Source organism: Canis lupus, chromosome 30 (genome assembly GCF_011100685.1).
Source record: "Canis lupus familiaris isolate Mischka breed German Shepherd chromosome 30, alternate assembly UU_Cfam_GSD_1.0, whole genome shotgun sequence".
NCBI classification, from domain to species: domain Eukaryota; kingdom Metazoa; phylum Chordata; class Mammalia; order Carnivora; family Canidae; genus Canis; species Canis lupus.
Window position 1 is genome coordinate 7,686,746 of NC_049251.1, and position 14,809 is coordinate 7,701,554.

Here is a 14,809-nt window from a genome sequence, read left to right on the forward strand (position 1 = left end):
CCCGTGGTACTGCCAAATCCTATGAATAGTCCATAAGTTTCCTGATGGAAAAGTCGGTAAGACATAAAAAAAATCACTCAGCATATGTGCCAGGATCAGATATCAAAAATGAGAGGCAGTTGTGTAAATCTCCTCTTTTTTCCAAACTAAATATTCTATCCATTCTGTCTTTTTTGAGGAAATATCCTGAAATTTTCTGGCCTGCTCCAATCTGGACAAATTATATTCTGGGCTTGACATTGACACACACACACAGTATGACTTTGACATTAACATTCACCATTATCCTAGAGAATCACATTACCTCTTTTTTATATTGGATGCCCTGTAATATTGGCTCCCATTTTTATTTCTTTTTCTTTTTTTTTTTTTTAAGATTTTATTTATTTATTTATTCATAAGAGACAGAGAGAGAGACAGAGACACAGGCAGAGGGAGAAGCACGCTCCATGCTGGAGCCCGACGCGGGACTCGATCCCAGGATCACGCCCTGGGCTGAAGGTGGCACTAAACAACTGAGCCACCCGGGCTGCCCCATTTTTATTTCTTTTTTGGTTTAAATCTCCTGAGAAAAGGATGCATGGAACATAAATTTGAAAACTTTCATGTCAGAAAATTTTTTATCCCTCATCTTTACTTGATTGGTAGTTTGGCTGGATATTAGAATTCTAGATTCAAAACTTTTCTTCCTTAGAATTTTTTTTTTTTAAGATTTTATTTATTTATTCATGAGAGACACACACAGCGAGAGAAAGAGAGGCAGAGACACAAGGCAGAAGGAGAAGCAGGCTCCATGCAGGGAGCCTGACGTGGGACTCTATCCCGGGTCTCTAGGATCACGCCCTGGGCCGAAGGCGGTGCTAAACCGCTGAGCCATCTGGGCTGCCTCAGAATTTTCTTCTTTATGACATTTTGCTCTTCATTTCAAAGATGAAATGTTCTTTATTTCTCTGAGTATATTTATGATGTTTTAAATATTTTTCTCCTTGCATATCTGTTTCCTTTTGTCTGTTTTGAACTGTTTTCTTCAAGTCTTTGACACTCTATTCATATTTAAGTGTGGGACTCTGAAAGCTAATTGAAAGCTCTGTGTATATAGGACCTTGACAGCTGTTGGGCCTCACTGTAAGAAGATCTTGCTTGGCCATTCAATAAAATGCTTCAATCCTTGAGGTCTTTTTCTTTGACCTAATCAGATCCTTCAGAGAAAACTTCTAATATCCTGCCTGGAGCTTGTAATCCTGGCTACTAGCTTCTGAAAGCTGAATGGGAAAATTAGTCTGGAGAGTGTGTGGGCTGACAGGTACATCTTAGCATTTAATTCCCCCTGCCCTCTTAACAGTGTCTAGTGACCTCTAGCCCAGAGCTCTCCTGTGTTATGCTCTCTAGGGGTAAACTTTTGGTTTACAGGAGAGGCAGTTATTAGGCTGGGCTTTAGGAGTAGCAGGGGAATGTGTGTTTAACTTCCTCATTAATAGAGTTCAACCACACCTGTGTTCGCTCTATCTCTACCCTTACTTCTCTAGGTATTTGGTGCCATCAGTTTTATACTGTGGGGAGATGATCCTGTAGCATAAATTTGGTTGCTCTCAGCTTTCTCCACTGCTAGAATCAGCTTTCCTCGAGTCTAAGTGGATTGTTAACTCTTACTGTCCTCTTTTCAGCTTCTGGAATTTGTTGCTGCTGTGTTTTTTATTAGAGAATTATGACTTTTAAAACATTCCTTTACTATTATTTCTGTTGGGGTATCACAAAGGCTAGAGGGAATGTTTTTAATCTATCAACCATAACCAGAGATTCTAATAGCTCTTATTTTTTAAAATTTCTTACAGGTATCATCTGAACCTGTCCCATGGGACTTTTATATCAACTTCAAGTTAAAGGAACGTTTAAAGGAGGAATATGATCATTTGTGCAGCTGTTACCAATACCAAGATGGTTGTATTGTTTGGCACCAATATATAAACTGCTTCACGCTTCAGGTTTGAATAATATGAAGGCATATCATTTAAAGTCCTTAAGTAGAGATTTGTGCTCCATTTGGCAAAGGAAGTTAGTGCAAAATTCCTGTTAATCTTCTAGAAATAGACCAATTAAACTATAAACTAAAAACATTGATCATTTTCCTTTCCCAAGTTGTTTTGATCAAAAACTTTTAACTTATTATGTCAATTGTCTTTTCTTTTTTTTAAAGATTTATTTATTTACATAATCTCTACACACGATATGGGGCTCAAACTCATGACCCTGAGACCAAGAGTCACACACTCTACTGACTGAGCCAGCTGGGCACCCCTATTATGTCAATTTCAAACATAGACAAAAACCAGAATTATCCAATGACCTGCTCATTTAACTATGATCATTATCAGCTCATGGCCACTCTTATTTTAAATTCCTGGTGTGATAATTCCAATATTCTTTCTATGTTTGGTTTTGATACTTGCTCTATGTCTTCCAAATTATGTTTTTTGCCTTTTAGTGTGTCGTATAATTTTTCTTTACTTTTTTATTTTTTTAAGATTTGTCTATTTCAGAGAGAGCACACCAAGGAGAGGGAGGAGCAGAGGGGGAGGAAGTAGAACAGACTCCATGCTGAGCACAGAGTCCAACTCAGGGCTTGATCCTAAGACCCTGAGATCATGACCCCAGCCAAAGCCAAGAGTTGGTCGCTCAACTGACTGAGCTACCCAAGAACCCCTGGAATGTTCTTAAGAAAGTTTTGTTGGGATCCCTGGGTGGCGCAGCGGTTTAGCGCCTGCCTTTGGCCCAGGGCACGATCCTGGAGACCCGGGATCGAATCCCACGTCAGGCTCCCGGTGCATGGAGCCTGCTTCTCCCTCTGCCTATGTCTCTGCCTCTCTCTCTCTCTCTCTGTGTGTGACTATCATAAATAATGAAAAAAAAAATTAAAAAAAAAAAAAGTTTTGTTGAGGGAGGTGGGTGGGGGATGGGGTAACTGGGTGACAGGCACTAAGGAGGGCACTTGATGAGATGAGTGCTAGGTGTTACACTATATATTGGCAAATTGAATTTAAATATTTTTTTTAGAAAAGGTTTGTTGCATATTTTGATGGTAATATAAAATCTCTAAAATGAAAAAAAAAATCTCTAAAATGGTTGGAATGAGGGTATTTTGAAACTGCCATTTATAGAGCACCTATTATGGGCCTAGCTAATCCTTGAAGTTCTTCATCCATTATTTCATTAAATCCTTATAGTCTTATAGGAGAGCAATGTTGTTAGAAATGGGACAAAGACCCAACCTATGAAAGAGCCCACATCCTGGTAGAGAACAACGAGGAGTACAAAGCAGCAGATGGCAAGGTACTGAGTGTAAGTACAGTCACCCCAACTTAAGAAATAGTGAATTTTCTGTCCTTTTGTTTCCAGGATCTTCTTCAACACGGTGAACTTATTACCCATGAAATAATAGTGTTGGTTATTTATAACCTTTTGACAATAGTGGAGAAATTACACAGAGCAGAAATAGTCCATGGTGACTTGAGTCCAAGGAGTCTGATTCTTAGAAACGGGTTGGTCCTTTTCATTCTCTTATAATTCTGTCAACTTTCTCTTAAAATATGAATAGTTTCCATTTCCTTTTGCCTCTTGTTAAATATCATATTGAGGAACACTGTATGTTAAAGTATTTGCTATATAAAAGTCAGTAATCAAGGGGAATAGTTTAAAAGAATTTTAAAAAATACGTTGAGGAAATAGAAAAAAAACTAACCACTCTGAGTATTGTGATGATTCCTGGCAAGAAGAGATATAAAATATGAATATTTGGAGGAATGTGAAGTAGAATGTGTAGTCTTTCTTTGAGTGGGGCTAGTGCAGATTTAGTGAGGTTCTAGCAATATGGAGGCACTACTCAGTTTAAAAACTGAAGTCAGGCCAAATTGAAGTAACTGCTGAGAGAAGTGGCTAAACCAGAGAGCAAATGCACACTATGCCAAGGAAAGTGGCTTAGTGTTCAAATTAAACTCAGTTTAGCTGTCAGATTCAAGGGGTGAACACAGGAGCAGGAAATACATAGTTTTATGATGGCCACAAATGTTATATTTTGTGCTAAGGAAAAATGGGAGCAATTGTAAATTTTAAAGAAAATATATCATTCTGTGCTGTATGTGATGGGATTAGTCAAAACCTATATTTAAAATCATGGCATCTATCACTGATACTAATCAAGGATTTGAGGGAACTGAGGAAAGCAGAGACAAAAGGAAAACAAAAATAATTCATTCTTTTCTCACATAAAGTTATATGTTTGTTTTTATTATTTTTTAATTTTTTAAAAGATTTATGTATTTATTTATTCATGATAGACACAGAGAGAGAGAGAGAGAGGCAGACATAGGCAGAGGGAGAAGCAGGCTTCATGCAGGGAGCCTGACATGGGACTCGATCTTGGGTCTCCCGGATCACGCCCTGGGCTGAAGTCGGCACTAAACTGCTGAGCCACCTGGGCTGTTCTTTTTTTTTTGTTTTTTGTTTTTCAATTTAAATTCAGCTAGTTAACATTGTATTATTTATTTCAGAGGTGAGGTCAGTGATTCACTGATCTTATATAATACCCAGTGCTCATTACATCACCTGCCCTCCATTATATATCTCTTTGGAGAGTAGCTTTATCATATGGAATAGATAAACCCAAGGAAAATATAATTTTTTTTTATTTATGATAGTCACAGAGAGAGAGAGAGAGAGAGGCAGAGACACAGGCAGAGGGATAGGCAGGTTCCATGCACCGAGAGCCCGACGTGGGACTCGATCCCGGGTCTCCAGGATCGCGCCCTGGGCCAAAGGCAGGCGCCAAACCGCTGCGCCACCCAGGGATCCCGGAAAATATAATTAATAGTGAATTAGTATTACTAGGTTTTCTTTTGTTTGTTTTGGGGAGGTTAGTAAATAACAGTTGGAATTATAACTAAGAGTAAGAGATAATATGGTGTTAGTTTAATAAAAACAGAATAGTGTACAGTATAGGTGGCAGCTTTCTCAAAAACAAGCGTATGTTGTTTCAGTTAAACTCTGAGAAAGAGGAATCTGAATGACACTTGGAAAGCCTAATCTATCGTAGTGAACAGGAAAGGCTATGACTGTAAAAGCTTAAATTTCTTCCATAATTCTCATCAGTGTGTAAATCATTGCTACTGTGTTAATGTGTCTAGGCTTAGACTCTACTTCCAGTACTTATTTTCTATAAAAAATATAATATGATAAATGTTCTGTGGTGGCTATACATAATGGTTTAGATTGTGTCACTAGACTAATCTCAACATTCCCCACTTAGGTGGACACTGCCACTGCTCTTACAGGAGCATTTTCATAGCTGACCACTGGAGGGAGCTGTTGGCATAGCTAAGACACACCTGCAGTCTTTTTTTGTTGTTTTTTCTTTCTTTCTTTTTTTTTTTTTTTAAAGAGCGGCTCTGCAGCTTCTTTCATGGCCTATTTTTATTATCTCTTTCTCTTAAACCTGGGCTTAGAATCTACGATCTCTATGATTATAATAAGAACGATCAAGCTTTGAAGATAGTGGACTTTTCCTACAGTGTCGACCTTAGGGCGCAGCTAGATGTTTTTATCCTCAGCGGCTTTCGGACTGTACAAATCCTGGAAGGACAAAAGATCCTGGCCAACTGTTCTTCTCCCTACCAGGTAAGTGTAAAACCAGCATGAGCAAATATGGAGAGGGTTTCTTAATCTCTCTCTCATATGGATAAGCCTCGAAAGCTGGTATTTACTGATAATTGTCTCCCCTGGAATAGATGACCTAGTTTTCAAATATCACCAAGTCAAGCAAAATGTACTACCATTTTTCTGTCACAACATTGAAGACTATACACATACACGTGTGGACACGTGGCTAACTCAGTAACCTAAGTGTCAGGGCCATTTCTGTCACTAATCTGTGTGGTCTTTTATAAGTAATTTTCTGTAATCTTTGCAAAATAAGGATAACAATCTGCTCTGTGTATATCAGATTTGTGAGGATTAAATGAAATAATGTATATAAAAGATATTACAAGTGTAAAGTGCTTTATATGGTAGCATTAGATACAAAATCCCTTCTGACTCATCTCTGGACATTTGGCATTTGCTGATTGAATATGTAGCATGAACTTGAACTGGCCATGTGGACCATATAGATCACAGGTAGAGTCCATGTACATTCAGTAGGTCTACAAATTTGAATTTGACAGGTCAGATATTTTTGTTCTTCAGGATAATTTTGTTCACATCTTTAGGTGATGTGAACCTAATCTTTTAGGTTCTTAAGGGTACTTCTGAGAGTTAGTTTTATTGATCACTTCTTTAGGGAGCTTCTCCTTTTACGTTCTTTTGTTCTTAAGGATACTTCTGAGAGTTAGTTCTATTGATCACTGCTTTAGGGAGCTTCTCCTTTTATGTAAGGGTAGGGAACAGTCTATTAAAATGTATGTTAAAATAAACTTAGATAATCTAATAACTTTCAACTTTCTACATAAATAAATTGCCATGATAGTAACAGAGGTTTATTTTAGCTGATGGTGCTTTTTGTGATTTCAGGTAGATCTGTTTGGTATAGCAGATTTAGCACATTTACTGTTGTTCAAGGAACATCTACAGGTCTTCTGGGATGGGTCCCTCTGGAGACTTAGCCAAAATCTTTCTGAGTAAGTATTGGTGATTCCAGGGTCTTTGCCTGTCCAGATAATTTTCTTTTTCTCTTGAGTGCCCTCTACTTGGGCAGCCTTAGTTTTCTTAGTCCAGATGCCATGATTCCATTGATTTCAATGCTTTTCATCAGAGCATCAATGGAGCAGCTAGTGCAGAACAAAGGAATTGCTAATTAAAAATAAGAATTAAACTACTCAGACTCCAGGACAACATTCTGTACCTAGATGTGTCATAGTGACTGTAACTATAGTATGGAAGCCTCTCATTCTAGAAGTGTTAATAGGACCATTTGGGTTTTTTTTTGTTTTTTTGTTTTAATAGGACCATTTGTACAAATAATTTTATAATCAATTGATAGTAGTCTTCTTTTTAATATTTTATTTATTTATTCATGAGAGAGAGAGAGGCAGAGACACAGGCAGAGGGAGAAGCAGGCTCCATGCAGGGAGCCTGACATGGGACTCGATCCTGGGACTCTAGGACCATGCCCTGGGCCAAAGGCAGGCACTAAACCACTGAGCCACCCAGGGATCCCAATTGATAGTAGTCTTATACCTCTTTTTAATAGCTATTGTTATCAAAGTTAATAAGCATCTCTTGAATAAAATTAAAATTTCAAAATTATATACTAATTTTAGGCTATTTATTTAATGAATGGATAGAACCAAAGCAGAGAACTGAATCTCCTTGGAGAAGTAAATGCTGTCTTAATAAGGCTGCTTGGTCTCAGAACCTTAGAATTCCCTCAAGCCTACTCATAAAACTTATTAAATATCCCATGTGCCACTTTAGCTTATCATAGCTAGAATAAGCTTACCACTCTATCACTTACCAGTATATTCTTTGGCTTGAAGAAAAAAAAACCACTGTTGAGAATTTAACAGCCTTTCTCTATTCCCCCTACTTCCAACAAATGAATTATATTTTTTCTTTATTTAATTCAGAGTTTGGCCAGTCTTATTTTTCTCTAAAACATACTTTAAAAATAGGCTTTAGGGACGCCTGGGCGGCTCAGTGGTCAAGCATATGCCTTCGGCTCAGGTCATGATTCCAGAGTCCCGGGATCAAGTTCTGCATCGGGCTCCCTGCATGGAACCTGCTTCTCCCTCTGCCTGTGTTTCTGCCTCTCTCTCTCTCTCTGTATCTCTCATGAATAGATAAATAAAATTTTTTTAAAAAATAAGAAATACGCTTGAAATATAATGTAAGACCTATAGGATAAATTCAGGTATCTCCAGGTGGTTATGGTCCTAGGTGGGTCTAACCCAAACAGAAACAGGTAAGGTCACTGGGGTTCCCTAACAACCCTGCCTTAATAATAGAAGCTTCTCTGGTTAAAAAAAAATTTTTAAAGTTAAACATTGTAGACTTAAGCAGTAGTTACTTCAGTCAAGCTTAGGATCCTTGGAGTATTATGAAGATGATAAAACTCTGGACAGGAGGAAAATAACTGCACTCTAATGACCTAGACATTAGGAAAGTTAGAGGAGGGGAAGAAAATTCGCTTTTCTTCTTTTTGTAGAGCAGTGCTGCATCTTAGCACACAGCGGAAATTTATAGATTCAGATCAGAGATTGTCTCTTTCCATGCATTGTATTAATGGCTTTCCCCACTCCAGAGGTGTCTCTCTCTCTCTTTCTCTCTTTTTTTTTTTTTTGTTGTTGTTGTTGTTGTTCTACCCTGGCTTTGAAAGCACTACTTGAATGAACTTTAACCTTAGAGTTCTAGGTATTACCTTAAATCATTTAGTGCATAAATGTATCTCCAATTTAAATACAGAATTCTTTTTTATGTTTAATTTTGATGGAAATGGTTTTATATATTTTTAGGCTAAAAGATGGTGAATTGTGGAATAAACTCTTTGTGCGGATTCTGAATGCCAGTGATGAGTCCACAGTGTCTGTTCTGAGGGAACTTGGAACAGCAATGAGTGGGGTGTTTGACACCACATTCCAAAATCACCTGAACAAAGCCTTATGGAAGGTAGGGAAGTTAATCAGTCCTGGGGCTTTGCTCTTCCAGCAGGAAGGGCAAACAGATCTCTCACAGATTCCTACCTAAAACTGATGGTTGTATTGTGGAGCACTGGACCTGTGTATGCTATAATTTAATTCAGGACATGTTTAGATACAGTACCAATACATTTCTACTTTTTACTAAAGGAATATTTCTAGGTAACTGGCATTTTCTACATAGCACTGTGCCTTATCTAACTAACAAGAACTGTTTTATTCTCAGTGGACTCTATATGAATGGGTACCTTGTTGTCTTTTAATACATTTATCTCCACTTTTTCCTGTACATTTTTCTTTTGTAATTTTGGACATGTACCCTTATGATCATTATGTATTTTTAAGTAATAAAATAGTATTTGTTAAATTTGTGCTTCTAACATCTCATGTACTTTTTGTCAACTAAGATAATAAACGGCCTGATTTCACAGACAGGAGCTTTTTACCGTGGAATTATATATTTACTAGGCATCGAACTGCCATGATAGAATCATAACAAGTCAAAATAGCCAACCATTCCTCACCTTCCATTTAAGTGGCCTGGATTTAAAAGTAGATAAAATGATTTTTACAAGGCCAAATTTTCTTAAATTTCAAGTGGCAACATTGTTTTGATTCTATTTTAATGTTTTCATTTTTTTTATCCACCAAACCTTTTGGTCTATTTATATAATCTCGTGGTGCTATGGCTACTAGGTCTCTTGATTAGGACCGTGGCTGTTAGGAAGAAAAAGGTTTTGAATGGAGTCTAGCAACCTTTCAGAAATGGAACAATCACCATTCTGTTACCTACAGAATGACTTGGTGAGGTGAGCATTAATGAAGGAATGGAAGGAAATTTTGTTGATTGGAAGATTTGAAGAGCTAGAGGCCAGAATAAAAAGATAACTTAGAAGCATGTAATAGGGATCCCTGGGTGGCACAGCGGTTTGGCACCTGCCTTTGGCCCAGGGCATATCCTGGAGACCCGGGATCGAATCCCACGTCGGGCTCCCGGTGCATGGAGCCTGCTTCTCCCTCTGCCTGTGTCTCTGCCTCTCTCTCTCTCTGTGTGTGTGTGTGTGTGACTATCATAAATAAAAATTAAAAAAAAAAAAAAAAAGCATGTAATAATTGGGGAGAGGCTAGATCTAGATGAAGTATTGGACCCCCAAACAGAAACATGAATTATACCTGGCTTTGGGCATAGGGAAGAAAACTGGAAGATGGAGGCAATGATGATCTATTTCATATCTAAATATCAGAATTCTCAACTGTGCCTGCCTCCTTGCTGGTGCCTTTTTTTTTTTTTTTTCTTTACTTTAGTTGTCACTGTTACTGCTCTAAGATTGCTGGAAAGCAGAAAATTCTAAGTATATCTCAACTAAAAATATTTAAGCATATATAGTTAGTTGAAGCACTGAAATATAACTTGAATCTGAAAGATAATCAACTTAGGAATTTTTGTTCTTAACCAAAATAAAACTTTTCAAACATTTTCATGTTTGCTTCTCATAGAACTGATGATGTAAAATTATATATCTGTATCTTCTATGTAACTAAGCCCTTCTTTCTCTCTGCTCTCCTCATTTCTCAATCCTTCCTCTGTTTTAACACATAAAATCATTAGTCTTAGGATGGACAGTAAATTTAGATTCTTTCTTAACATAGGCTTAACTACCATTTAGTGACTTCTTCAAGAACCTTGGCAGCAAAGCTGAAAAACCAAAGCTTTGTCTCCGAAAGTCCTCTCTGAGGGAAGGGAAAAGTATCTGAGGAAGTCCCTTTATTAGAGAACTTGCAACTGTTTTGCCACCTCTCCCTCCGTTTCCCCATCCCCTCCAACCCTGGCTCTTCTTTGTAGAGGGAAGAGAACAGTTAGGACCTATGATGTCTTCGTTCTCTCTTTGCCTGGTCATAAAACCATAAAGTGGGCACGTTCCCATTTCCCTTGTATTTTATACTTGTTTGTCTTGGAAGAAGGAAGCCTCTGTTTTTTGGCAGAAACTTCACATGGTTCTTATTTCTTGTTTCACTAAGACAAAAGTAGCATAACAATGGACCTAGTGGGGGAAACAGCTGAAAAGACAGGATTTCTATTTTTTGTTTGAAAAGACACCATAGAATATATAATGCCTTACCATTCACACAGTATGCATCCACTAAGCTTCTACCACTGTTAGAGCCCTCATCTTCCTGTGCTGGTTAACAAGAAACCTTCCACCCAATGCAAAGTGCTCTAACTGATGCCAAACCTGAATCTGGAAATAAAAAGGTTTTCCTGGGATCCCTGGGTGGCTCAGCGGTTGAGCGCCTGCCTTCAGCCCAGGGCATGATCCTGGAGACCTGGGATCAAGTCCCACATCAGGCTCCCTGCATGAAGCCTGCTTCTCTCGCTCTGCCTGTGTCTCTGCCTCTCTCTCTCTGTGTGTCTCTCATGAATAAATAAATAAAATCTTTAAAAAAAAAAAAAAAAAGGTTTTCCTATAGCAGTAGGACTTTAGACTGTTAGTTGAGCTATTATCACAAGATAGATAAGAAAGCCTTCCAAATTGTTAGCACAGGGCTCTTTGCAATGACTCTTGAGGTAGTTTAAGCTAAAGCCTTTAAGCAAGGATACCGAAGAAAGGCTTCTTTTCTGTTGCATCGGAAAATAGGGAATTCTTCCTCCAACTGCACTAACTTTTTCTAACATGCCAAAATTTGCTCCGTCTGGCTCCTAAAATTAAGACTTCCCTAGTGAGGAAGATGTTTGTTGAGTTTTTGTTTTGTTTTGTCTTGTTTTTAGATTTGTATTTAAGAGAGAGAGAAAGCACAAGCAGGGGGGGGAATGGCAGAAGGAGAGGGAGAAGCAGGCTTCCCACTGAGCAAGGAACCCAACGCAGAGCTTGATCCCAGGACCCCGAGATCATGACCTGAGCTGAAGGCAGATGTTCAACCAACTGAGCCAGCCAGGTGCCCCAGGAAGATGTATTTTTTAAAAAATTTTTAATATAGCAAACTTCAACTTTAATGAGGTCCTTGCTTCCACCAAAGACAGAAGAAGCTATAAAGGTGGCATTTCAAATCAGTTTGCGAAAAACTGATGTTGAAACAGTGGGTTGGAGTTTGAACTCAGTCTTCAATGCCACCACTAGTGCATACCTTTGTGCAAATTAGAAAAATTCCTCCAGTGGATTCTGTACTTTCCTGTGCACTGTAGCCTTGCTGGATTTCAGCCCCCACTTAGCCTGTCAGCCTGGTTCCCTTGTGCAATGGATCCGTTGCACAGCCATATGCAGTAGTCTTGCCTGTTTCACTGCTTATCTGCAAAACCACTTTAGATAGATCAAAAATATTAATGTAAGAAAATGAAAATGTAAAATAGTAGGAACACCTGGGGAACACAGTCGGTTAAGCACCTGACTCTTGGTTTTGGCTCAGGTCATGATCTCAGGGTCGTGAGATAGAGCCTCCATTGAATACCAGACGCATGCAGTCAGCACAGAGTCTGCTTGAGATAGTGTCTCCCTCTCCCCTGCCCCTCCTGTTCGTTCTCTCTCTCTCTAAAATAAATACGTCTTTAAAATATATATATAAAATACTAGATGACTTTGTAATGTTCTGTTGTGATGTAAGAAACCAAGATAGAGGCAAGAAGATTATAATTTATTACTATAGTAGATAAAACCCAAAATCTATTATGGCTACCTATCCCTCCCTCCAAAAGAAAAACTGAAACTAGGGAAAATTACTTGCAACATATATTTGCATCATCTTTCATTTGTGTCACCTCAGAGTCTCATAACTGATCTCGCTGCTTCCCCATCCACTTCCAGTCGTAACAGAACCCTTACTACAGCCTGTAAGATATTACTGGTCTGCCCTACCACTCCCTGACCTCTTCTCGGACTCTCCTTTTCCTCACTCACTCTTCCCTAGACTGTCTACTTCCTTGCTGCTCCCTAACCACACCAACTGTGGTTCTCTCTTCATGGCTTTTTCGCTTGCCATTTCTTCTGCCTGTATCTTCATATAGATTACTCCCTTACTTTCCTTCAGGTATTCTCCTAAATCTCCACCTTACCAGAGAGAGAGGTCTTCTTCCCTGGCCGTTCTGTACACAACAGCATCCCCCGCCACACACACTGCTGTCACTCTTTACCCTGCTTTGTTTTTTCCAAAGCACCTGTCACAACCTTGTGTGTGTGTGTGTGTGTGTGTGTGTGATTTTTTTTTTTTGTATCCCACTACTAGAATATAGCTTCCTTAAGGACAGGAATTTACTTTGTTTCCTGTTTTAACCCCAGTGTCTGAATGAGTAAAATATGACAAAGAACTATTTAACCCTAAAGTACAAACTCTTTAAAAATTTTTGAAAACAATAGAAATAGACAAAGGACATGAATAATCCACTAAAAACATTTTAATGGCCAATTTACCTGAGATGTTCACCCTTCATTCCTAATTAAATAAAATGTAAAATAAACCTGAAATTTTTATCATTCACATAGGAAATAGTTGAAAATTGTGTTTGTAACAGTGAGGGGAAGCAGGTACTCATATATTACTTATATTATTAGCTGGAGTGCAAATTGTACATTATTAGAAGGTGATTTGGCAGTATTTATTAAACTTAAATATTCTCTCCAGCTGAGAAATTTTTCTAAGAATTTCTAAGAATTTATCTTAAAGAAACATTGGCACAGGTACTCAAAAGCACCATTTGTATTGTCGTCTTCCCTGCTTCCAAGGCTCTTTAGTCCCAAAGGGAAGATCAGTATGACAGACCCCAGGAAAACGAGAGTCCTGGAATCAGTGCAGAGGTGCCATCGGACCATTTTTGTAGACTACAGGGGTGCTGTGACACAGGTGCTGAGAGCCAGTCTTCCCATTTGGCACAAGCCCATAGAGATAGCAGAACGTACATTAGGCTTAAACTCCAGAAGTTTTTAGTTTAGGTTAAAAACAAAAAAGAAGCTGAAGAGAAAACCTTTGGGGACAGCAATAGGAGTGGGGAGAGACAACAATGAAGGTGTTTACTTTTCAATTTGTGCATTTCTGGACCTTTTGAATTTCCTGACCATGTCTATGGATTACTTTTTTCTCTTTTTTGTCTATTGTCTAAGAAATGATGGGCCATGGTTTTATGATCTTTCCTTTATATTAAAAAATAAAAAGCCTAATAACTTAGTTTTAGTTTTAAAACAATAAAACTTGTTTTATTTTTTCCCAAATGGAAAATTTGGGAAGCTTTATCATCCAAATGATCAAAGCAATATTAATTTGGAATTAAAATGAGAGACTGAAGGGCACCTGGGTGGATCAGTTGGGTGAGTGGCGGTCTTCAGCTCAGGTCATGATCCCAGGGTCCTGGGATCGACCTCCGAATTGGGTTCCCTGCTCAGTGTGGAGCCTGCTTCTCCCTTTCCCTCTGTACCTCCCCCCTGCTCAAGCTCGCTCGCTCTCTCTCTCTCTCCCTCCCTCCCTCCCTGTCTTTCTCATAAATCTTTTAAAAATATGAGAGAGGGCAAGACTGGGTGGCTCAGCGGTTTAGTGCCGGCTTTAGCCCAGGGCCTGATCCTAGAGACCCGGGATCGAGTCCCACATCAGGCTCCCTGCGTGGAGCCTGCTTCTCTCTCTCTCTCTCTCTCTCTCTCTGTGTGTGTCTCATAAATAAATAAATAAATAAATAAATAAATAAATAAATAAATAAATAAAATGAAAATAATTTTAAATCATTGAAGATAATATATCTAAACTATCTTTAGTATGCTGAAATATCATATATATTCAAATGTTTTGTAATTTTCTATTTGATATATACATTCCAAAATTACCATCTTCCTTATAATTTCCTATGTCTGTGAACAACAGATTGAATTACATAAAACTTGATTTTTTCCATAACAAAATAAGCATTTTATGGCTTTTGTATAAAAACTTGAGTTAAAAAAAAAAAAAACTTGAGTTTTTACAAACTGACATTGTATGATTAAGAAAGGAACAGACAGACCATGATGAACTTAGGCTAAACTTCTACAAATCTATACCATTTTTTCTATCAAAGCCTACCACTACTGATAATCCTGCTTCTTAGAGGCTCCTTTGGCAGATTTCCAGCTGCTGAACAGTATTGTCCCATAAGTTCAAATTGGCCTCTCCATGGG

The 14,809-nt window shown here is 38.3% G+C and overlaps 1 protein-coding gene across 2 annotated transcripts in view; it reads left to right on the forward strand.

The window, feature by feature from the left end:
• Positions 1-9,048, forward strand: part of BUB1B (BUB1 mitotic checkpoint serine/threonine kinase B) — a 48,349-nt gene extending 39,301 nt beyond the window's left edge. For both annotated transcript variants that reach the window (XM_038580030.1, XM_038580031.1), the window contains exons 19-23: positions 1,833-1,982; positions 3,394-3,536; positions 5,496-5,667; positions 6,559-6,665; positions 8,499-9,048. In XM_038580030.1, the coding sequence (XP_038435958.1) occupies positions 1,833-1,982; positions 3,394-3,536; positions 5,496-5,667; positions 6,559-6,665; positions 8,499-8,730 (804 nt within the window). In that variant the 3' untranslated portion in view covers positions 8,731-9,048. The remainder of the gene's footprint in view (positions 1-1,832; positions 1,983-3,393; positions 3,537-5,495; positions 5,668-6,558; positions 6,666-8,498) is intronic.
• Positions 9,049-14,809: the final 5,761 nt, after the last annotated feature.